This window comes from Triticum urartu, chromosome 5 (genome assembly GCF_003073215.2).
Source record: "Triticum urartu cultivar G1812 chromosome 5, Tu2.1, whole genome shotgun sequence".
NCBI classification, from domain to species: Eukaryota; Viridiplantae; Streptophyta; class Magnoliopsida; order Poales; family Poaceae; genus Triticum; species Triticum urartu.
In genome coordinates this window covers 80,936,006-80,960,266 of record NC_053026.1, presented here as the reverse complement: position 1 = coordinate 80,960,266, position 24,261 = coordinate 80,936,006, and the positions used below count along the sequence as shown (strand labels likewise).

General features: G+C 47.5%; 1 protein-coding gene across 1 annotated transcript; it reads right to left on the bottom strand.

Moving 5' to 3' along the window:
- On the bottom strand, positions 1-4,245 carry LOC125507991 (putative disease resistance protein At5g47280). Its single transcript, XM_048672535.1, has 4 exons — positions 3,245-4,245; positions 1,660-2,410; positions 1,361-1,572; positions 1-940 (listed from the first exon to the last, which is right to left on the bottom strand). Exons 1-4 carry the CDS (start codon positions 4,023-4,025, stop codon positions 108-110), a joined length of 2,577 nt encoding a protein of 858 aa, XP_048528492.1. The 5' UTR covers positions 4,026-4,245; the 3' UTR covers positions 1-107.
- Positions 4,246-24,261: the final 20,016 nt, after the last annotated feature.

Below are 24,261 nucleotides of genomic sequence, written 5' to 3'. Positions count from 1 at the left end.
TGTCAAAACTGAACAGTGTATTGACTACCCATCCTGCATTCGAACAGGGAAACATATACACATCATTTGTACATGGTGAGCCCGGAGTGCAGAGAGCATCCAGAACATCAGTCTACAAGCCAGTCCAGGTTGTAACACTCTTCTGCTACCTGCACACGGAGGTCCGGGATGACCTGCTCGGCCTCCCTCCACAGCATCGCCGTCTCCTCGTCGCACACGACGTGCCCGAGGGACTTCAGCGACGAGGAGGACCTCGGGAGGCTCCTCAACCGCGAGCATTCCCGCATGTCGATCTTCTCTAGGTTTGTCAGGTGGCCAAGCTCTTCTGGAAGGTCTGTGAGGTTAATGCACTGCGATATGTCCAGGTATTTCAGCCTCTTCAGGCTGCATACCGACGGCGGAAGCTTCCACAGCGCCGGGCAGGCGTACACCCGCAGGATGCTCAGGCAGTGCAGCTTGCCCAGCTCATATGGCAGCTCTGTGAGGTCATGGCAGTTTGACAAGGAGATGCTCTCCAGCGAGCTGATTTCACACACACTAGGTGGCAGCTCCTTCAGATCTACGCAATGGTCGATGGTGAGGTTGGATAGGCGCGGAAACGTCATGGAGAGATCCATCGTCGATCCTCTTAGGCTGTTGTTCAGCTCACAAAGGACGAGGGAGATCTTGCGCAGGTTCTTCAGTGGGATTGTGCTTTTCGGCAGTGGCGGGAGCGTAATCTTTTCAAGCCAAAGACTCCTCAGGTCACTTAGTGTGGTGAAGGCAGACAAATTATCAAGGGCTGCACTGGTGGTACCATAGTTGATCAGCACCAGGGCCTTCAGGTTCTGCATTGTTGCAATGAACGACGGGAGGTAGTATACACTCGAGGCGAAGTTGAGGATAAGAACTTCTGCCTTGGGGAAGCTCATCTGGAACCAGTCAGATTCTTTCATCTCACCTGAAATTTGAAATCAATTGATCAGACCATTTTGTACTTCTAGAGAGAACTCAATGAGGGCAATATTCGACAAGATATTGCGAATGCATGTTACTGTAAGGCTTGCTGAAACAAATTATTTTCCGTGAAGAAATAATACTGAAGTAAAATTGTGTTATACAGTACTAATTAAGTTCAGTTTGCTAAAGAACTAAAGATCAGTTTAGTACAATAGCAGGTGATTTAATAAAGGAGTTAAAGATCTGAAGTTCCAAGTCAAAACCATGCAATTTCATTTGAGGAAGACCACTACACTATTCAACATTTTTTCTTCAATTACATCTCAAATTCTGCAAGAGCAGCTTTCAGACTGGACTCGCAGAAGATACTGCACGGCAAATAACATGCAAGAAAAAACCAAGTTCATGAACAGATAATCACCTGTATGAATAGAAACAATCTGAGCTTCAAAAGGAAGGTCCTTATTCCTCTGCCAATCTCTCGGAAGCGATTCTTCTCTTCTTGGCATCACTAACCGCCTCCGTTTGTTCAGAGAATCACGGCCACTCATGTGAAGTGCCAGATCACGCAACACATCATGTTGCGTCACTGAGTAGTCATGATAGTTACTGTATAAATCTCCAGCTTTATTCCTGCATAAAGAGCAACAAAGAGTCAAAGCTGTTTCTTACAGTATATGAATTCTCAGATGATTTGAAGAAAAAATGTGCAATACGTACTGTGCATCATTAACTAGGGTAAGCAGGTTCTTGTTCGATAGCTCCATGAGGATGGCAAAAGCATCTGGCTTGTCAAGATCATGTATCTCCATCCAAATATTGATCAACACATCAAGAGGGATCTTCTTATCCTCTGGGAAGCAGCCCAGGTCAAGGAAACATTCCCTGACCTTTCCCGACAAGCACTCGACACTTGCTGCCATTCTCTCGAGGAGTTTGGTCTCATGTGAGTCCGATATAGACTCTCCTCGTGATAAGCGGTTCTTCGCGCTCAACCATATCATAGGAGGCTGATCACGCAAGGATGCGCCGATAACCTTGAGAGCTAGAGGAAGCCCTCTGCACTCGGCAGCAACCTGCTTAACCAGTTTCTTGTCAGCAGTCTGAGGAACAGACTCCTGATTGAAGGCAGCACTGCAGAAGACAGACAAAGCCTCCTCATCGCCGAGTAATTTCATTTCGTATGTCCGGGAGACTAACGTAGGGAACTTCAACCTTGATACGACAAGAGTCTTGCAGCCAGGGAACTTGAAGACCAGCTCCTCGAGCTGTGAGAGAGACCACACATCATCAAGTATAACAAGAACTGGTCCTCGGTCCCTCGGCCCTAACTTGAGCTGCCATTCCGGGATCTGGTTATATGCACCAAGCACAATATTGCTGCTGATCTGCTCCCACAGCTTCATCTTGATGGTCTCCAGATTTGCGGACTGCGAGACCGTCTCAAAGAAGACCCTGTTGTTGAAGTAGCCTAAACAAAGAAAGAAACATATATTAGCACTATGTAGAGAAGAAAGATCGCTACGTTTAGAGACCAATTATGAAACAAGATTAAATGGAAATCGACTTTTGGCATATGCCTAATCTTGAGAACAGATCTTGATGAGATGATGCTGAAGTAGTGAGATTCGAATCAATTTACATGTATAGCACCCCTAAAAGGATTAGCTTCACAAGCATCACTAATTCCAAGTGCCTTTGTAACTACTAACGACAGATCTGTATACCAAATTATTTTGGATTGGCAATCGGTGTTAAACTATTCATCAAACGATAAGTGTGTGTGCTAGTATCATTCATTCAGTTGTTTAGGGGTCACCACTAATTAACTCAATAGTTATTAAGTGGTGCAATCATGTCTTGATTCAAAACAAAAGTGTTGCCATCATGAACAAAATTTTCAGTGTCTGCTAAGTTAGGCAGGCGGGAGTTGGTGTGCTCCCATCAGCAACCCAATCCCACCAGAGCCATACGCACGCTCCGCACTAAGCTGGTCAAAGCGCCAATTTTGACCAAACAAGTGGTGATGAGCTAAACGTAAGCATCAGCCTCGACTTTAAGTATAAGTAATTAAATCATATGATGACACGCAAATCAACCGCCAAAGATTCCCCAAATTTTCAATCTTTGTTCGTGGTAGCGCCCCATATAATTCAATAAGAGACGGTGCGATTTTCGCACCCAGAGAAAGGATGATTATGAACACAGATGTGATTAATTTCTGCAGATGATTCGGAGAACGGGATAAAAGGTTTAAGAAAGAATACGTGTGAGACGAGATGGTTGGGATCTGATCCTTTGTTACCTTGGATCTTTTGATCCTTATAGATCTCCATGGCGAGCGTGGTCTTGCCGCTGCCGCCCATGCCGCAGATGCCGACGACCTCCCAGCCGCCGCCGCTGCTCATCACCATCTCCTTCACTCTCTCCTTGCCCACCTTGACGCCGCTTCCCACCAAGCCGCCGCCCTTGCTCTCCTCCTCGCACGGGAGGTCGAAATCCATCGGAATCCCCATGCCCTTGGTCGGCGGCGCCACCTCCATCGGCATGCCCATGCCCTTGGTCGGCGGCGCCACCTCCACCGCCATCGCCATGCCCTTGGAGGGCGGCGGCGGTAGCGCGACGGGGAGGGACATGGCGGGCGGGATCGTGGGGGGCGCCTGCATCGCGGCGACCTCCTCGACGCGGCGCTCCAGGCGGCCGATGCGCGCCTCGGCCTCGTCGCGGAGGCGGCGCACGCCGTCGAGCACGTGCGCGGGTGCGTGGCGCGCCAGCCAGCGCTCGATGCCCTTGTCGGCGGCCTCCATCCTGCGCGCCAGCTGCGCGGTGCGGTAGACGTTCCAGCGCGGGGCGGCGGCGGCGCGGCGCGCGAGGTCGAGCGCCTCCCTGAGCTGCACGGCGAGCTCGCCCAGCTCGGCGTTGCTGCGGAGCGCGTGGCGGCCGTTCTGCTGCACGAGGGGCAGCAGCGGCTCGACGTTCCGGCGCAGGCGCTCGGCGGTGGAGCGGCACAGGAAGGTGCCCTGCACCGCGCGCAGCAGCTCCCGCACGGCGTCCCCGGCCAGCTCCTCGAACAGGAACTTCTCCATGGTCGACCCCGGGGTGCCGGACGGCTGGCCGGCGGCTCTCGGCGCGCTCTTCCTTGTCTTCTTGACCGCTTTGTCCGGGCTCTCAGTGGGCTCTGGGTGCGCGCTTGCGTGAGCTTTGCTTGTTTGCTTAGTCGGGCAAGTGAGAGGTCGCCATCGCCATGGAGGTCTGGGGGAGGGGGAGAGGGTGGAGGAGGGGGGCGGCGTTTGGTCGGGGAGACGGAGGAGGAGGAGGAGAGTTTATAGCCGGCGGGAGAGTGCGGCACGGCAGCTTTTGAGTGGAGGGGAGGGGAGGGGAGGGTCAACCGTTTGCGGTGAGGGGTCGCCGGTTATCTCAGTGACACGGCCGGGGGCAAGGTGGGACCCAGGGAGGGACTGTGCCGTGTTTACACGAACACGGTGGATGACAGCAAAAGCGAGTCGCCACCGGAGTAGACCTCACCCAATTAAGAGCAACTTTAGCAGAATTGATTGATATATCGGCTCCATCGCCGTAATAATCATCATTACATTGGTTTTGATTAAAAAGTTTTCGGCCCTATTTGAAAATGGTCTGCTCCTAGAATCTGCAGAGTGGCTAAATAGCAATTCCACTATTTTAAACTACAGCTCCGCCAATTCTGTTTCCGGAGTTGGGGAGCGTTGCCGAACAGCCCTTCATGTCAGATTTTTGGCAATTCAGAGCGAACGTCCCACGTACGTAGGATCCTCGCGCATGAATCCTAAAGCATTCGCTCCCACACACCTCTTCAAGGGAACTACAGGCGACGATAGTATACGGTTTGCTCGGATGGCAATCTAAACAAGCATACTTTGGATGGCAAATTATGCTGTTGGAGCATCGCAATTTTCATCATTTTTCTTTCTTTTTTAGGCTGCCAATTCTTCATGGGAATCACTCTCGTGCAACATGTCAATCTTCTGAGCTTTTTATATACAACATGAGAATTTTTATTTCAGAACATAGCAAATTTTTAAAGAAGTTGACGAATTTATCTGTTTTCGCACGGTAAATTTGGAGTGTTCCCTGGCCTGATTATTTGAACGAACGAAAACATTCATTTCTTCATCGGGGAACGATCGTTGGCTTGGATTACCTTCATGAGGGAACGTCATATGTATATTGGGTTCGCGAACTGAGCGTATCTCATATGGTTAGATTCCTTGTGGTGGAATTAGTCCGCCAAGGTTCAAGTCTAGGCTTGGCATTGGTGTTCGTATTTTTCTAGATTTATTTCAGATTTTTTCAACAATGTTCACTCAGTGCAAGAGACCAGCCTGACAATAAATAAAGTAGTATCATAATAAATGCTATACTGCTATATATCTTGCATGACAATAAATAAAGTTGCATAAGATACTAATAATCTATGATATTATGCATTATAGACGTAGTATCATATGTATGATATTAAGTTATGATATTAACTTACGATACTTCTCACTACACGCGGCCTTAGGCACTCAGCCTACCTCTCGAGTAATAAAGTTACCCAACCGGCTTGCTGAAATTACCTAGCAGCGTTCTAGCAGAGTAGATGTAGCAGGCAGAGGCGGGATGTTATGGGCGGGAGAGGCCGAAGTAGGGTCGGCGAGGCGGCGCCCGACTGAAGTAACAGTGCAGCACCACCCTAAGAAAGTGAGCACGAAGGCCACCGCTTGGGCCCGAGGCTAGGCAGAATTGCGCTCGTGATCCGAGAAGGGGAAGGTGCGTGCGTGCAAGCTCGATTAGGTCCTGCCTGGGCATTAGGAGTAGTGAAGTTAGGTCGGTGTTGTGTGTGCTGGGGTAAACCCATGACTCATACCGAAATATAGTTAGGTGATAGCTAAAAATCCCTCAAAAAAGGTGATAGCTAAAAAGAAAGGTCACGCCCTAGGCCCGGGCCCAACATCGACCCGAGTCTGTGGGTGGGGATTGCGGGCGCCCGAGTATGTCTAGACGGCAGGCTGGGAAGTACAATGGTGGCATGTGGAGAGGAGGATGCATAGGCAAAAATAAAGTGAAGCAGGGACAGAGTGAAAGAAAATGGATCAAACGAGGATTTGAGTGGGCCGGGAGTGTTGGAGTTCTACAAGACGGTGTTCTGAACTCCTGTAAAGGCCCTCCCTCCCCCAGTTTTTGTCAGGCCTGTGGGAATTCGAACAACCAGACTGATTCATGGATCAATGAGTATTGTGTTGATTGTAAATTGTGTTTAGATAGCTTCTCAAAATAGGCTTTTCGCCCTGCTATATTAATATAGAGTAAAATGCATCACAAGTCCTAAAACTATCATAGGTGTGTCAGTTTAGTCCTATAACTTTCAAACTGCACTTTTGGGTCCTAAAACTATCGGAAGTATGTCAGTTTAGTCCTATAACTTCGAAACTGCACTTTTGGGTCCTAAAACTATTGGAGGTGTGTCATTTTTAGTCCCATAACTTCAAAATTGCAGTTTTGGGTCTCAAAACTATGTATGTTTGTTCATCTGAGGTCCTAATCTTGCATGGCCACCATCCATGGTGCATTTTTTCAAATGAGCCCTTTGTATGTGTTTATATCCCCCAAAGTGGTACATACGCTTCCACGTTGCAGTGTGTCCTGCAACCTGCATGCCCACCATCTGCATGGCCATGAGCTGCACGGTAGCCTCCCTGAGAGGTTTGGCGTGACCGTCGGGGAGACCCCGAGCTAGTCGGCATGAAGGACGACATCCCTCTCCCTCGGCGAGGCCGCTGGGGAGATCCCGAGCCAATTGGGATGGAGTACGCCATCCCACCTCTCTCTCTCTCTCTCTGTTTGATGATATCTTCGTTGCCCCGACACCCTTGCCATAGAGTTGGCCGTGCAGGCTGTTGTTTGGGCACGAGCATGGTCATAGGTGGTGAGCTGTCGGGCGACACAGAGGAGTGCGCGAAAACTGCAAAGCTGGCGTAGAGGTCGTCGAGAGTGACACAACCCTAGCAGTAGCCATAGGTGGGTAGCAATTGGACGTTGTGCGACATGTCGTTCTGCTGCTGTTGGGGGAGGCTGAGATGACCGGTCTACTCTCCTCGCTGGAGCTCAAACCATCATTCCACTGATGGCCTATGTCCCGTCGCCTCTGAGCATTCTGTGCATGGGAGAAGACGAGTGCGTGAGAATGAGGCGAGACAACGCTCTAGTTTTTTTTGCATATTTACCTGGTGGGCCCATTGGGTCAGGTCAACGTGGCTACAATCCAAGCATTTCCAAGTGACTCGTTGGTGGGTCAATGCTAACCATGCAAGCTTAGGACCTAAGAGGAAGAAACTTACATAGTTTTGGGACCCACAACTACTGTTTCAAAGTTATAGGACTAAACTGACACACCTTTGATAGTTTTAGGACCCAAAAGTGTAGTTTTGAAGTTATAGGACTAAACTGACACACCTCTGATAGTTTTAGGACCCAAAAGTGCAGTTTCAAAGTTATAGGACTAAACTGACACACCTCCGATAGTTTTAGGACTTATGATGCATTTTACTCTATAATATAGCAGTCACATGATACAACATGAGAACCATTGCTGGGGAAAACAACACATCCATGCCCAAAAGAAAAGAAAGAGAAAACAATGTCGACACCGACGGATCAACAAAAACGAAAATGACTCGTAGTCGCTGCGTCCTCTCCTAAGTATTCCCACCACGATCCTAGCACTCTGATTCGCCACGTACCAAGCAGCACCTCCAAGAAGGACAGTGACGACGACGACACTGCTGCCCGGATAGGTCCTAGGGTTTCCCCCGGTACCCTCCGAGGAGTGGGAAGAGGTACACCGACGTCCTTCGGGAAGGAGTGATGACAGTCTCAAGTGTCATCGTGTCTGTGTCAAAATGACAAGGATTTCTCCCGACCCCCAAAACCCACCTCCCGGATAATCAGAGGTGCTCCACCAGTCATGGTATCCACCGACATACGCCACCACGGTCTTGTAGTCACCATCGTCGTTTCACCATGACCAACGTAGCAAGGTCGGCCAGCCCGAGACGTAGTAGTCATAGACAAGATCCGACTGGATCACGACCACGCGGAGGGAACAACCTCCACCATCATAGACAGTAGCCGTCTAGACGCGACCACAAGAGCACACCGATCCATTGGAACTGGAGGGCGATAGCAGCGCCGCCACCTGGAGGACGTCTGTAAGTGCATCTAGTGCCACCCCTAGTTGGTTTTGGAGTATTGAAGACAAACCTGGTTGAGGAACTAATGTGTTTGTGAGAATTGCAGGATAACACAGGTAGTAGTCCCTCATTGATTCAGTTTAACTACCAGAGATGACCCCTAAAAATGTGTGAAGACATTGAAGACGATGGTGGTCTGTGAAGAGTTTCACATTGAAGACTATGACATGAGAAGACACCGTATGAAGACTATGGATTGCGAAGACATAGTTGTTTCGTAGTTTCCTTTTCTTCTTTGTTGAGTCATAGGAACCACCGAACTGTTAAGTGGAGTCTAAGTGAACAAAGTCAGAGTGACTGAAGTGATGCTCAACCAAATCGTATGTCTTCGAGCAAAGACAATGAGAGCGAATCTTATCCAGAGCTGGATAAGTCATCTTTACTTGTAGCCCAAGTCAAGCTGCCGCGTGTGTTTGTAATCTGACCGTTGGACACGTGTCAGTTCCTTAGTGACCCAAGGTCACTTCGGACAAATCAGGTCGGGTTGCCTCATGGCTATAAATAGCCCACCCCTACACCATAAATTGGTGGTTGCTCAGAGTTAGTGCACGGCTTTTGTCGTTTGAGAGCAACCCACCTCGAAGCCTTTGAGAGAGAAATCCTTGCGAGGACAAAGCCCTAAACACCCAGAGCCAAAGAGTGTTAGGCATCACTGAAGTCTTTCTGTCTGCGTGATCTAAAGACTTATTACACTTGAGGACTATGAATCCTCCAGCCGGTTAGGCGTCGCGTTCTGAGCATCCAAGAGTCATTGTGGATCGCTAGTGAACGAAGTCTGTGAAGGTTTGGAAGTCTACCTTGAAGACTTACCAGAGTGATTGGACGAGGACTGTGTGCCCTTAGCTCAAGGGGAATAAGGTGAAGACGTGATCTTCTGAGTTAAATCTCAGCCTCCCTAACCAGACATATAGTTTTCATGGCAACTGGAACTGGTCCAACAAATACCTGTCCTCACCGAGCTACCGGTTCTATCTTTTACCTCTTTTTACTTACTGTTTGTCTTCGTGAAGTCATTGCTTGCTTGCATGATATGATTGACTTCACTGAGTGGAGGTTGTTGTTGTTTGGCTTCATACTATCTTCCATCTTGATTCTACTACTTAGCTGCTGATAGTCTTCATGCTTTCACTTCATTGCTTACTTGACTATGGCTTGTCTAGTGTAGTCTACCTTCCGCTGCATATTTATAGGATCATCGCTACTGTTTGTCTTCAAAGCCCCTATGTTTTGAAGACTTCCATAAAAATCGTCTATTCACCCCCCCTTTAGTCGATAACTAGCACTTTTAATTGGTATCAGAGCAAGGTGCTTCCTTGTTCTGTGTGATTCGGTTTAACCACCTGGAGTTTTAGCTATGTCGACTGCAGGGATAATCAAAGTCTCCGCTGTGTGCCGTGTCTTCGATGGCACTGATTACCCCTACTGGAAGAATAAGATGTGCATGCATCTTGAAGCCATTGATGTCGACCTCTAGTATGTCGTCAAGAAAGACGTTCCCAAGGCCGGTGAAGGCGTCACCCCAGCTGATGTCAAGAAGTTTATTCAACTGGATTCTACTGCCAAGAACATCATTTGTGGTCATCTGACCAAAGGACAATATGGCCGTGTGAGTGCTCTGGAAACTGCGAAGCTAGTCTGGGACTAGCTCTCCAAGGTCAATGAAGGCGTATCAACCCAGAGAGACTCAAGGATCAATGTTCTTCGCAATCTCTTCAACCGCTTCAAGAGAAATGACAATGAGAATGTTTAGCTAACGTTTGATCGCCTCACTGACATCACAAATGAGCTTCATGCACTCGACGCCACTGAGATCACCAAGCATGAAATTGTCAAGACACTCTTGAGATCACTCGACAGCTCATTTGACACCCTAGCCCTGATGATTGAAGAACACCCTGACTTCAAGACCCTCGATCCATCTGACATACTTGAAAGGCTCAACACACATGAGTTCCAGCTATTTGAGAAAAGAGATATCTATGGTCCCAACTATGGTCGAGCTCGCACTTTGAAGGCAAAGGTCGTTTCCTCATCTGAAGAAGAATCTGACTGCAGTTCTGAGGATCCTGAAGACATCGGAAAGGAACTTGCCATGCTCATGAAGAAGTTCCAAAGGTTCACCAGGAAGAAAGGCTCCAGACAGTCTTCAAGATCCAGCTCAAGAAATGATGAAGCTTCCTCCCGTGACTACAAGAAGAGAACGTGCCACAAGTGCAACAAACCTGGTCACTACATCTCTGAATGTCCTCAATGGGACAATGAGAACAACAAGAAGAAGAAGACGAAGAAGAAGAAGAGCAAGGAATATGAGTATGATGACAAGAAGTAGAAGAAATCCTCAAAGTCTTCTTCCAAGTCTTCGTCGAAGTCTTCATCACACAAGAAGAGCTCATCTAGCAAGGGTCGTGCGTTTGTTGGCAAGGAAATGGATTCAGAGGTGGAGTCTGCATCTGAGGAGGTGGAGATGGAGTCTAAAGAGGAATCTGATTCAGGCGTGGCAAGCCTGGCTTTAGCTTCAGCATACATCGCCAAGTCCATCTTTGATACTGAAGACGATGGCCTCTTCACCAACGCTGATGCTAACGAGGATGACTCTGCTCCCACCTACTGCTTCATGGCACGTGGTTCCAAGGTAAACTCACGCGATGCTCACTATAAAACATCTAGTGAAGATGACTCTGAATGTAAATCTAAACCTAGCTACAAAACACTTGCTAAAATTGCAACACAGCAACATACTGCTATGGAACATATTCAAAAACTGTTAGACAAAAGCGATGACCTGTTGGACGCAGAAATGAATCGAACTCAGTCCTTAATTGAAGACATTAAAAATCTTCATGTTAAGTACGAGGAACTTGAAAGTCATCATGAAACGCTCTCAACAACTCATGAAAAGATTTCCTATGATTATCTTCAAAGGAAGCAAGAACTTGAGAAATTGAGAGCGGCTCATGAAGATGTTCAAAAGGAGAACGAGTCACTTGGCACTCAACAGATCAATCCCGCTCAGGAAGGATTTGAACCACCATGTCTAAAATGCCTTAGCATGATAACGCTACTTTTGTTGCTGGATTTTCTAATGCTACTATTGTTGCAGTATCTTCAACTGCTGATGTGGTAACTAACCCCTTTGATGAGGATACGACTACTATTGCTGATGAGAATGCCAGGTTGAAGACATTCTTTGAGACAGGAATGTACAAAAGTCTTAAAGGGCATCAGACACTACGTGATGTCCTCAAGAAACAGATTCTGAACCGAAACCCTAGGAAAGAGGGTGTTGGGTTCGAAAGGAAAATGAACGTTGATGGTTCTTACTGGAAGCCTGAGCAGTACCCCAAAACCACATGGGTTGCTGCAAGGGGACATTTAGTGGATCCACCTACCTTATCTGGCTTCACTTGTGCTAACTTGATTATCATTGATGAATCCTTTGATGCAAACTATAAACTGTTCAAGAATCAGAATGGTGAAGTGTTTGCCAGGTATATTGGTACTAACCGCAGGAATGGACCACCTTTGAAGAAGATCTGGGTGCCCAAGAGTTGTCTTGAAAATCTTTAGGTGAATGTCATCATGACACCACCTGGGATGAAGACAAACCCCAGACCAAAGGCTTCACATGGTCCAAAGGCTTCATACAGACAGAGGGCTCACCAGAGTCACCCTAACACAAATGTTTTGTAGGGAAACCATACTAAGGCCTATGAATATGAGCGTGTTTCATCAAACCGCCATGTTCATAAGACCAAGAACTATTCTCCTTATTATTATGAGTATTATTCACCTCCTGCAAGACTATTTGCTAGGGCTCCAAAGCCAAAGTTCTCAGATGCTGCACTTAGACTCATTGCTTCGAAGCCACCCCTGAAGATGTGGGTGGTGAAGAAAACTTAACTCTCTTTTGCAAGGAAAGGTCTCCGGCCGGAAATCAAAGGCATCAGATGCTATTGCCGGAGACCTAAAACATCTTGTGGGGCACACGATAAAATTCCCAAATGGTCTTATTATGTATTTCGTTCCTGAATCGCTTGCCATTCATCCTATCAGTCCTAACTTGGATCCGAGCTTTCATAATCCACTTGCTCGTCAAATGTTTATGCTTCACAATACTCTTCGTGAAGCCTACCCCCCTAACTGCACTATAGGGTATGACACCAGCTGCTTCAAAATGGATTATTGATAGTGGAAGCACTAACCACATGACTGGCGATCGAAGTCTTCTCATGGACTCAACCTTACGTCCATCTGACAAGAGTCATATCACATTTGCTGACACTGGTAAAAGCAATGTATTGGGTCTAGGTAGAGTTGCAATCTCAAAGGATCAGCACATGGATAAAGTGATGCTTGTTGAATCCCTTGGTTTCAACTTAATGTTTGTCTCAATGCTTTGTGACTTGAACATGATTGTGATATTTGGAAAATTCGTTGCCTTGTTCTAATGGAATTTGACAAGTCTCTAGCCTTTGAAGGGTACCGAAAAGGTGATCTGTACATGGTAGATTTCTCAGCAGGACCACAGTTGACAGTATGTCTTCTAGCAAAAGCTTCATAGTGTTGGCTTTGGCATCGGAGGCCAGGGCATGCTGGCATGAGAAACTTGTACACTCTCGCGAAGAAGAAGCATGTCGTAGGCATCGAGGGCGTCAAGTTCAAAAAGGATCATCTATGTGGTGCATGTGAAGCCGGGAAGATGACTAGGGCCAAGCATCCTTCGAAGACAATCATGACGACATCACGTCCCTTCGAGCTGCTTCACATGGACCTATTCGGCCCTACTCATTACTCCACCCTTACTACCACCGCTTGTCTCTATGGCTTCGTTATTGTTGACGATTACTCTAGATATACCTGGGTGCATATAATTCTCTACAAGACTGAAGTGCAGGATGTCTTCAGAAGATTCGCAAATCATGCCATGACGAATTATGGCATCAAGATCAAGCACATAAGAAGTGACAATGGCATAGAGTTCAAGAACACCGGCCTCGACACTTATCTTGATACATTGGGCATCACTCATGAATTCTCAGCTCCATACACACCTTAGCAGAATGGCATCGTGGAGCGCAAGAATAGAACACTCATTGAGATGGCTCGGACGATGCTTGATGAGTACAAGACTCCAAGGAAGTTCTGGCCTGAAGCCATTGATATCGTGTGCCATGTCATCAACCGTGTTTATCTTCACAAGCTTATAAAGAAGACATCATATGAACTACTAACTGGTAAGAAGCCAAATGTAAGCTACTTCAGAGTATTTGGTGCCAGGTGCTGGATCAAGGATCCACATCACACGTCAAAATTCGCACCGAAAGCCCATGAAGGTTTTATGCTTGGTTACGGAAAGGATTCGCACTCCTACAGAGTCTTCAACCTCTTTCACTATAAAGTGGTTGAAACTGTGGATGTGCGGTTCGATGAAACTAATGGCTCGCAAAGAGAGCACCTGCCAAATGTGCTAGATGAAGTCCCTCCTAGTGAATCAATCAAGCTTATGGGTACTGGAGAAATCATACCTTCAAAGGCACATGCTGAAGAGGAAATTATCATCTCTGCACCAAATCAGCATGAAGACTCTGCTCAGCCTGAAGCCAATGCTGAAGATGAAGACAATGATCAGCAAGAGAAAAATCTTCGTCCAGTTCATCCTCATGTTGCAAATGAAGTACATATTGAGAAGATAATTGATAGCATCAATGCACCCGGTCCCCTTACTCGTTCAAGAGCTACACAACTAGCGAATTTCTGTGGGCACTTTGCATTTGTGTCCATCTCTGAACCCAAGAAAGTTGCTGAAGCCTTCATGGAACCTGAATGGATTCAAGCTATGCAAGAAGAGCTTCAGCAGTTCGAGCTAAACAATGTATGAGAACTGGTCAAGCGTCCTGATACTCGCAAGCACAATATCATTGGCACAAAATGGATCTATCGCAACAAACAAGATGAGCATGGTTAAGTTGTAAGAAACAAGGCTCGTCTCATTGCTCAAGGATATACTCGAGTTGAAGGAATTGACTTCGATGAAACATTCACTCCGGTGGCTAGGCTTGAAGCCATTCGCGTTCTGCTAGCCTATGCCAACCATCACAACATCCCTCTGTATAAAATGGATGTGAAGAGTGCTTTTCTCAATGGCAAGATTGAAGAAGAAGTGTATGTTGCACAACCACCTGGCTTTGAAGATCCAAAACATCCTGATATGATTTACAAGCTCAACAAGGCACTGTATGGCCTCAAACAAGCCCCTTGTGCTTGGTATGACACACTCAAAGACTTCCTGAAGAACAAAGGCTTCAAACATGGTTCCCTGGATCCCACTCTCTTCACGAAGACATATGATGGTGAACTATTTGTGTGCCAGATCTATGTGGATGACATTATCTTCGGCTGCACTGACAAAAGATACAGTGATGAGTTTGGACACATGATGCAAGAGCAATATCAGATGTCCATGATGGGTGAGCTGAAGTTCTTCCTTGGTCTTCAAATCCGTCAGTAGAGGAATGACATCTTCATATCTCAAGAGAAATACCTCAAAGACTGCCTGAAGAAGTTTGGAATGCAAGACTGCAAGGGATACACAACGCCAATGCCAACCAAAAGTCATCTGGGCCCCGACGACAATGGTAAAGAGTTCGATCAAAAGGTATACCGCTCCATGATTGGTTCTTTACTCTATTTGTGTGCATCTAGGCCAGATATCATGCTTAGCATTTGTATGTGTGCCCGATTCCAAGCGGCACCAAAGGAATCGCATCACTTAGCTGTGAAGCGAATTCTTCGATATTTGGCTTACACCCCACACTAGGATTATGGTATCCAAAGGGCTCAGAGTTCCTTCTATAAAGATAAGGTACGCCTTTGGCATACTCTCGAAAAAAAGGGCTCAGAGTTTGATCTAGTTGGATTCTCAGATGATGATTATGCTGGTGACAAGGTTGATCGCAAGTCTTACATCAGGCACATGTCACTTTCTTGGACGATCTCTTGTCTGTTGGTCTTCAAAGAAGCAGAACTGTGTCTCTCTCTCCACTGCTGAATCTGAATACATTGCTGCTGGATCTTGCTGCGCTCAGCTTCTGTGGATGAAGCAAACTCTCATGGACTATGGCATCCATCTGAAGCATGTGCCACTCTACTGCGACAATGAAAGTGCCATCAAGATTGCCAACAACCCAGTTCAGCATTCGAAGACAAAGCACATTCAGATCCATCATCACTTTCTCAGAGATCATGTCATGAAGGAAGATATTGATATCATTCACGTCAACACTGAAGAGCAATTGGCAGATATCTTCACAAAGCCCTTGGATGACAAAAGGTTTTGCAGGTTGCGGTGTGAGCTAAATATCTTAGAATGCTCGAATGTCCTGTAATTGGACACATATCCTAACGCTTATGCATGTGATGACTTAGATGTGCAACACACGAAGTAACGTATATCTTCAAATAATGAAGACATACACTCTAAGTGTGAATACATTAATGCGGAAATTGACTTCAGAGCGCCACGATAATTGTTCGCCGTGTCTAGGTCTAATACTTCCTATACGGTGGGTAACGCCACCACCAAACTCTTATTTGAAGTGTTTTTATTGGCATCACATTTTCATAGTCTTCGCATTTGGTTTGTCTTCAACATTGATTCAACTTCATGCTTATCTTCACAATGTTGATTTGGTATCATATTGGTATATACATTGGTGTTCTGTCATCTACAACATTCACTTATAGCTATGTTTTCATGTTTGAATCTTTTGATCTAAGTGAATGTGATCGGACCCTAACCCCCTCTATGCTTCTACCTCAGATTCTATCTATCCAAATCATATGCATTCTATTGAAACTATCGATTGTCTTCTCTGAGTCCTTGTCAGCAGAAGACACAGAGACAAAAATTGAATCTGTTTTAATGCTATATCTCTTTTGCCTGAAAACCGGAGAAGCGGGAACGACCACCCGAGAATCCAGGCGTGCGTGGGAACATGGAACAACTTCCAAGGTGTTGCATGCACGCCACGTGTCCCTCAGATGTGAACCGCCAGGGGCACCTACATAATATCGCTGTCTCGTCCCTGTCTCTATAAATATACACCTCACCGCGGTCATTATCCCTTCTTCCACCTCTCCACCTCGCACAAACCCTAACGCCACCGCTAGCTCTCGACGACGCCGGCGACGAAGCGCTTAGCTGCCGCGACCTCACCGACGCCGTCCTCACGCCGGCCGCGGACCTCGTCTCCTCCGCCGTCGCCGTAGGTGTCTTCCGTCACCAAGTTAGGGCACAGAAGATTGAATTGCTCGGCCTCCAACTCCACTCCGTCTAGCAGTCCTTCGTGTGGTAATTAAGACTTACTTTACTGTCTTTTTGATCCGATAGATCCATTCTTCTTCACCAAAAGTGGTTTCTAAACCTACAAAATTGGATCTATCATGTTCTGCATCTCATCTCATGCCTAGAATATTCACTTATGATTCACTACTAGTTAGATTCCTCACTTGTACCTATTCTTGGATTCGTACAAATCTGGAACCAACTCTCAACAAATAAGTGAATGTCTTCGCGTCATGAGGTCAATGTCTTCAAACTGATTTATCTTCAAAATCTTCTGAGAATGCATATGACCTCTTCCCCTTCCCTCACATCTCTAATGATTTCACAGGTACATGTACGTGGGAGAATCCCTTGGTTCTCATAGTCTGCATTCATTTGCAGTGTTCTTACAGCGTCACATTAGTTCTCCCGAAGCCAGTTCCTGTCTGACCAGCAAACAGAAGCCTTTGCAAGTTCTGAAGCCATTTAGTCTGAACTTCATGGCGACAGAAAAGTCAGCAAGAAAGGGCGGCAGACAACATCGTGGGGACACAGCCAAGGACCTTCCACCAGATCTCTTTGAACTATACAAGTCAGACCCTGAAGAGACCTATGGGGAACACAAGAACCGAATCCAATGGATTCGAAGATATTGTGCAGAGGAATGGTTCAAGTACAAGTTTTTCACTGCCGAATATGCTGAAAAGAATGCCATCAAGGGCCCCTGGGGAGATATTGTATACAAAGGTCTTCATCCCAAGTCCAAGTCTGAAGCCATAGCTCAAGGTTTCTATCCTTGCATGGTCCGAGGACCACAGCCTGAAAATGCCAACCCATCCAGTCTGCTATGGTGTCGTGAAGACAATCTCTTCAAGCGCAACTTCCAGTTTGCCAAAGAGTCTACCAAGAAGAACAAGAAGGACCTTGGACTCGACTTCAACCCCGGTCCATCTGCTCCTCGGGCTGATGGCACTCGTGATGCTGAACCCAATATCATCGGGCCTTTCTACAACCTTGACGGTCTACTCACTCACATTGCTGTTCAGGGGGCAGCCGTGGAACACTCTGAGAATGACGCTGACACTGATGAAGCGCCAGCTCCACCACAGCCACAGAAGCAGAAGAAGTCGAAGGCTTCAATGCCCCCGGCTGCACCTAAAGCTTCACATGCGAAGCCACTAGCCACTACACCACCTGAAGCAAGTGTGCAGTCTGAAGATCTTTCTCGCATCTCTAAGAAGACCGAGAAGTCTTCAAAGCAGATGAAGCTCATCCAGCGCTCTGGGCAAGAGCTGACCCTAGCTAATATCTTGCGGAATGAAGAAGCCACCATTGATCTGTCCAGCGACGAGGATCTTGGTGATGATGCTCTTGAGATGCTCATCAAGAGCAAGGAGGAAGCAGAGATCTTCAATGATCTACCCCTGTTTGATGTGGATATCTTGAACAACTTCATTGATGAATGGTTTGAAAACCCCAGCATCAACATTGATGACCTTGAGCTTCCAATTGGCATCAGTGTCTCTTTCCACAGTGCCATTGCTACTGAGCTGGCTCTGGCTCAGGAGATAGTTCAACTGAAGAACAAGATTGATCATGAGAAAGCTCAGTTCAAGAGGAACATGGCCAATCTCAGCATGGCAGATGTTCAAAGCTTCAAGCAGATGTTGCATGAGCTCAAGGAGCAGTTTCACCAAAAACGTGAGGAAGATAAAGGTTCCAGAGAGAGAATGAAATACTTTGCTGGGAAGAGTGTGCAAGCGCACAATGAGGCTGAGAAGTGCAAGGCACTTGGGCGCCCTGGCATCGACCCCAGAATGGCTGCCAAGAAGAAGAAGTCTGCTGCGGGACGCACCGAAGAAGTAAGGCAGGAAGCACCTATCATTGTCTTCCCTGCCAGCATGTCAGGCTCGAAGCCTAAGGTCCCCACAGCTACTTCAGAACTGAAGAAGACAAGGGCAGCTGAGGCCGAAGCTAGAAAGCGCAAGAACAAGAATGCCATAGATGATACCCCACAGCCTAAGAAGCGGAAGACAAAGTCTTCGAAGAAAGATCGGGCTGCTCCCTCAGAGCCCCTCCTTGTCGAACCCATCTCAGTTGCTCATCCAGTGTCAGAAAACCAAGAGTGTTAGTTAATTGTTCATGAGCCTGCTTCCACAGAGGCTCCTAAAGCTGAAGATATTCCAGCTGCCGATCCCATCACAGCTAAAGACATTGGTCATCATGACAATGTAGATGATGATGAAGTCCTTCCTCAGATCGAGCGCCAACTGATAACCCACTAGGGGATCAATTGTAGCCTCTTTCGATAAGTAAGAGTGTCGAACCCAACGAGGAGCTAAAGGTAGAACAAATATTCCATCAAGTTCTATCGACCACCGATACAACTCTACGCACGCTTAACGTTCGCTTTACATAGAACAAGTATGAAACTAGAAGTACTTCGTAGGTGTAACGGGATAGGTTTGCAAGAATATAAAGTGCAAGTAAATAAAAACTAGGGGTTGTTTTAGGTAAAGAAACAATAAAGTTAGTATAGCAAGTGTCGAAAAGTGGTGGTAGGAGTTGTGACATTGTCCCTAAGCAATTGACTACTTTACTAGACCGATAGCAAGTTTTATGTGGGAGAGGCTGAAAGGATCGATAGGGTTGACTAGAGGGGGGGGGGTGAATAGGCAACTAACAATTTTTAGCTTTTCTTTACCAAATTAAACTTTGCATCAAAGTAGGTTGTCTAGATGTGCAACTAGGTGAGCAACCTATATGATGCAACAACAACGAACATACAAGCAAGCAAGAGAAGTAACACTAATAAGCTTGCACAAGTAAAGGTAAAAGATAACCAAGAGTGGACCCGGTGAAGACGAGGATGTGTTACCGAAGTTCCTTCCTTTTGAGGGGAAGTACGTCTCCGTTAGAGCGGTGTGGAGGCACAATGCTCCCCAAGAAGCCACTAGGGCCACCGTATTCTCCTCACGCCCTCACACAATGTGAGATGCCGTGATTCCACTATTGGTGCCCTTGGAGGCGGCGACCGGACCTTTACAAACAAGGTTGGGGCAATCTCCACAACTCAATCGGAGGCTCCCAACAACACCATGAAGCTTCACCACAATGGACTATGGCTCCATGGTGACCTCAACCATCTAGGGTGCTCAAACACCCAAGAGTAATAAGATCCTCTAGGGATTGGTGGTGGAATCAAATTTCTCTTGGTGGAAGTGTAGATCGGGGCCTTCTCAACCACTCCCAAGCAAATCAACAAGTATGATTGGCTAGGGAGAGAGATCGGGCAAAAATGGAGCTTGGAGCATTAATGGAGCTTATGGGGAAGAGGTAGGTCAACGAGGAAGAAGGGGACCCCCTTTTATACAAAAGGACCCCATCCAACCGTTACCCCCAAAACAGCCCCGTAGAGGGCGGTACTACCGCATGGGGCAGCGGTACTACCACTGGACCTAGCGGTACTACCGCTCCCCCTTGCGGTACTACCGCCCAGCCTGGGAGGGCTTGAAGATAGAGGAGGGACCGGCCCATCGCGGTACTGCCGCGGTGGTAGGGTGGTACTACCGCTCTCGAGCGGTACTACCGCACCTACTACCGCTGCAAGTGCCGCTCAACCCGACACGGGAAGCGCCCCCCCTCGAGTCGAGGCGGTAGTGGCCCGGTAGTGTAGCAGTACTGCCGCTGAGGACCCTCAAGCGGTACTACCGCTGGGCACCGCGGTACTACCGCTGGGGCCAAGGACTGCTCAAACAGCAGGGAAACAAACCTCCAACGATGCAGGAAGGCCCAGAGGGTGTGAAGCAGAAGTGTACGTGATGATTCCACCCTAGCCTTACTAAAGCAGACCCCCTCTTGATAGTACGGTGACTCCTACGAAACTAGTCCACCAACAAGAAACGAAAGAGCTACACCGTCTTGAAAAACACTCCGAGGGGAAAGAAATTGTCTCGAGCCAAAGGATGAATCTCAGAAATGCTCAAAGCACATGGTTAGTCCACAAATATGTTGTCATCAATCACCAAAACTACATCGAGAGAGATATGCCTTAAATCTCCCCCTTTTTGGTGGATTGATGACAACCAGGGATTTGCACAGGGAAAAGACATGAAAGTCAAGATACTTAGAACTACAAAATATAGGCGGGCTTCCCCTGAATGTGTGCACCTAGTTAGTAGTGCCTTTGGAATGCAAGACACACACATTAGGATCAACACTCCCCCTATATTTTATAGTTCAACAATTCTAAGCATAGGATACATGAGAGCAGGGTATAAAACAGGATAAGCATGCAACTCAAGATACTACAGTACTGGATAGACATAGATAATAAAGGTAAAGATAAGGTAGCATATGTCTCACACCATATGTCTAGAACTTAGGTCTCACTGGCACCAAACCAAACCAAGCAAAACGACGAGAAAACACAAGGCACCACAAACCACAAAGACACACTCGCAACACGGCAACAACACAAATCCCTAAACTCTCTCCCCTTTGGCAGCGAGACACCAAAAGGGCAAAGAGTGTTGCTACGGCTCCAGGTGATAGCAAGCTGAGGATCTCGAACATCACATCTCAGCGGGATCGTCTACACCGCCATCGTTGGTCGGAAACTGCTCGGCGTCTGAATCGGTCCATGGGCAATGCTGCTGAACCCACTCCTCCTCGTCAGTGATCCTCTCCTTAGATCCGCTGTTAACAGTGGCACCCAACTGGTGCATGAGCTCCTTGTGACATCTGCGGGCCTTCTTCTCAGAGACATGAGACATGTACTGGCCATGAGACTCCATGCAGAAAAGTTTCTTCATCTTGCGCTTAATTCTCTTAGCCCATGAGGGCTCCACACCGGAGGGATCATAGTCCTCATCCTTGTCGGCCTCAGCATCGTCCTCGGACTCCATATCAGCCTCAGAAGGTGGAGCATCAGATCGAGGGGCCTGGGTGCCCCAGTTGTCCTTCTTCCTCATACGTTTGATATCATGAGAAATCAACTCTCCAGTTTCCAGCGCAGCCCTGGGATAGTGATGTGCCCAGGCCTTCTCAATGAGCAGCATGATGAAAGGACCATAGATCGGGCACTTGCGCTCAGAAATGGCAGACAGAAGTTCAGACCACATAACATGAGAAATGTCCAGGGTCTCTCCAGTGGTTTCTTCCTTCTCATGCTGGCAGAAGAGAAGCATGTCCACAAGATAGGAGTGGACCATATCCAGATTCCCAATGCGCGGGAAAAGAGTCTCGCGGAAGACACGGTGAAGGATGTCCAGATAGGTAGACAGCTCATAGGTTACCTTCTTTGTCTTGGGGTTAACCTTCTGAGAGCAGTAAGGCCAAAGAGCTTGCTTGTGAGTGGAGGTGACATTGCGGTGAGGACAGAAGCCGACTGGATGCTCAAGCCCGTGATCTTCCACCCCAAGTAACTCCATGAAGGCCTTCCATGTTACAGAGAGAAACTTGCCATTCGTCATCCAAGTCAAAGTCCTTTCTGCATCAGTTCCAAGATGGACAGTGGCATAGAATTGGCATATGATGTCGGCATCAAAGTCCTTGTTGAACTGCATGATTCTGAGAATGTTCAACTGAGTGCACATCTAAAGGGCTTCGCCAAAGTACTCAGGGTCCTTTTTCATTGGATCGGTGTCGATGGAACGGACATCAACAAAGTGATTCTTCTTAGCCTTGACCACATCAAAGAAGATGGGGAACTGAAAGCGGTTCCAAAACGGGTGGTTGACCAAAGAGGGATCTTGGTCTTCCTCATAGGGGTTGCGGTGACGCCTTGCCCAAAACTCCTTGGCAGTCATCTCAGTCACAGTCTTTCCCTTTGGCTTGCTTGCATATTTCTTCGTGTGCTGAGGTGGCGGTGGAGTACTTGAGGTTGCGCCTACTGGCGGCGGTTGAGCACTAGATGAACAACCGGCTGACTCAGAAGTGCGGTAACGCTTTGACATGGCACGACCGGGGTTGACACGGCGGGCCTGCTGCTCAGGATGATCACCACCTGGAACCAAACACACGAGCAGAAGAAACACACAAAAGAGAAGAGCATAAGACACCAAAGAACACAACAGGATCAAAGCTTGGTAGGAAAAGATGGAATTAGGCATCTAGCTTGCGCGGTAGTACCGCTCGAAGAGGGCGGTAGTACCGCGCCAGATGGGGAACGGTAGTACCGTGACCCATAAGCGGCAGTACCGCTCGAGGAGGGTGGTAGTACCGCGCCAGATGGGGAACAGCGGTTCCCTACTGCCGTGGACGGATCCGGCACTACCGGAGATGCCAAATTCAAAAATAAACCTACCACACTTCAATCCACAGGGCCTAGAAGCCATCTCCATCCTACTCAAGCCTCTCCTTAGCCAAAAGACGAGAAGAACAATGCCTATTGCCCCTAAAAACTAGATGCAAGATCTAGGAAAAGAGAGAACGTGAACGGGGGCAATACCGGCATCCATGGCTAGAGGACGTGGTGGGGATCGACTCCACCAGAGGAAATGGAGAGGGACGACACGAAAACGGCGGCCGGCCGGGCGCCTCCTGCGGCGAGAGGATGTGGGAGCGACGAGGAAGACGAGTGGGGGCGAATGGGTATGCGGGAGAAGCAACTCCCCCCTGCCCGTCATAACCCCCATCGCCCGCCCCGCAGCGGTAGTACCGCTGGGGTGGGCGATAGTACCTCTTGACCCTTGTCAGCAGTAGTACCGTGCACGCATCGGTAGTACCGCTCTGCCGCAAAAAGGACTGACCAAAAAGGGCTATGCTCAAGGAAAAGGAAAAAAATGAGACAAACATGAGAACACACACACACAGAACCGACAAAAGGAACGAAGACACACACCTCTCCAAGAGAGGGCGGTGGCCGAGGCCACCTATGTTTGAGTTCAGAGGTATGGCGCCGCGAAGATTTTAACCTTGGGCCCATGACCAACACTCATCTTTGAAGCACAAGTACCATCAAAAATAGCTAAAGTGAAAGAATTTGATTAGTTTATGCATTGTGGGGAGAGGGAAAGTTCATTGAGAGAATAACACTCCCCCTATGTCCATGCCTACACCTAAACTAGACAACAAGTTGAGTGTGGTGGGGTGTACAGGGGTTCAAGTCACATTGCTCGAGTCAATGATATTTAACTCATGCCTTAACTCACAGAATCTTGCTTCATCCAAAGGCTTCGTGAAGATATATGCAAGGTTATCATGAGTGTTGACATAGTTGAGCTCGATCTCCCCTTGCCTAATGTGATCTCGGATGAAGTGATACCTAATCTCAATATGCTTTGTCTTGAAGTGTTGCACCGGGTGGAGAGAGATCTTGATGGAACTTTCATTGTCACACCAAAGAGGCACTTTGTCACAAGTGACACCGTAATCCTTTAAAGTTTGCCTCATCCATAAAAGTTGTGCACAACAACTACCGGCAGCCACATACTCCGCTTCCGTGGACGAGAGTGACACACAACTTTGCTTCTTGGAAGACCAACTTACCAAAGAGCAACCAAGAAATTGGCACCCTCCGGAAGTGGACTTCCTATCCACTTTGTCTCACGCCCAATCCGAGTCCGAATAACCTACAAGCTTGAAGTTTGCTCCTCTTGGGTACCATAAGCCAAAGTTTGGGGTATGAGCCAAATATCGAAAGATTCGCTTGACCGCCACAAAGTGACTTTCCTTAGGTGTGGCTTGAAACCATGCACAAATTCCCACACTCAACATGATATCCGG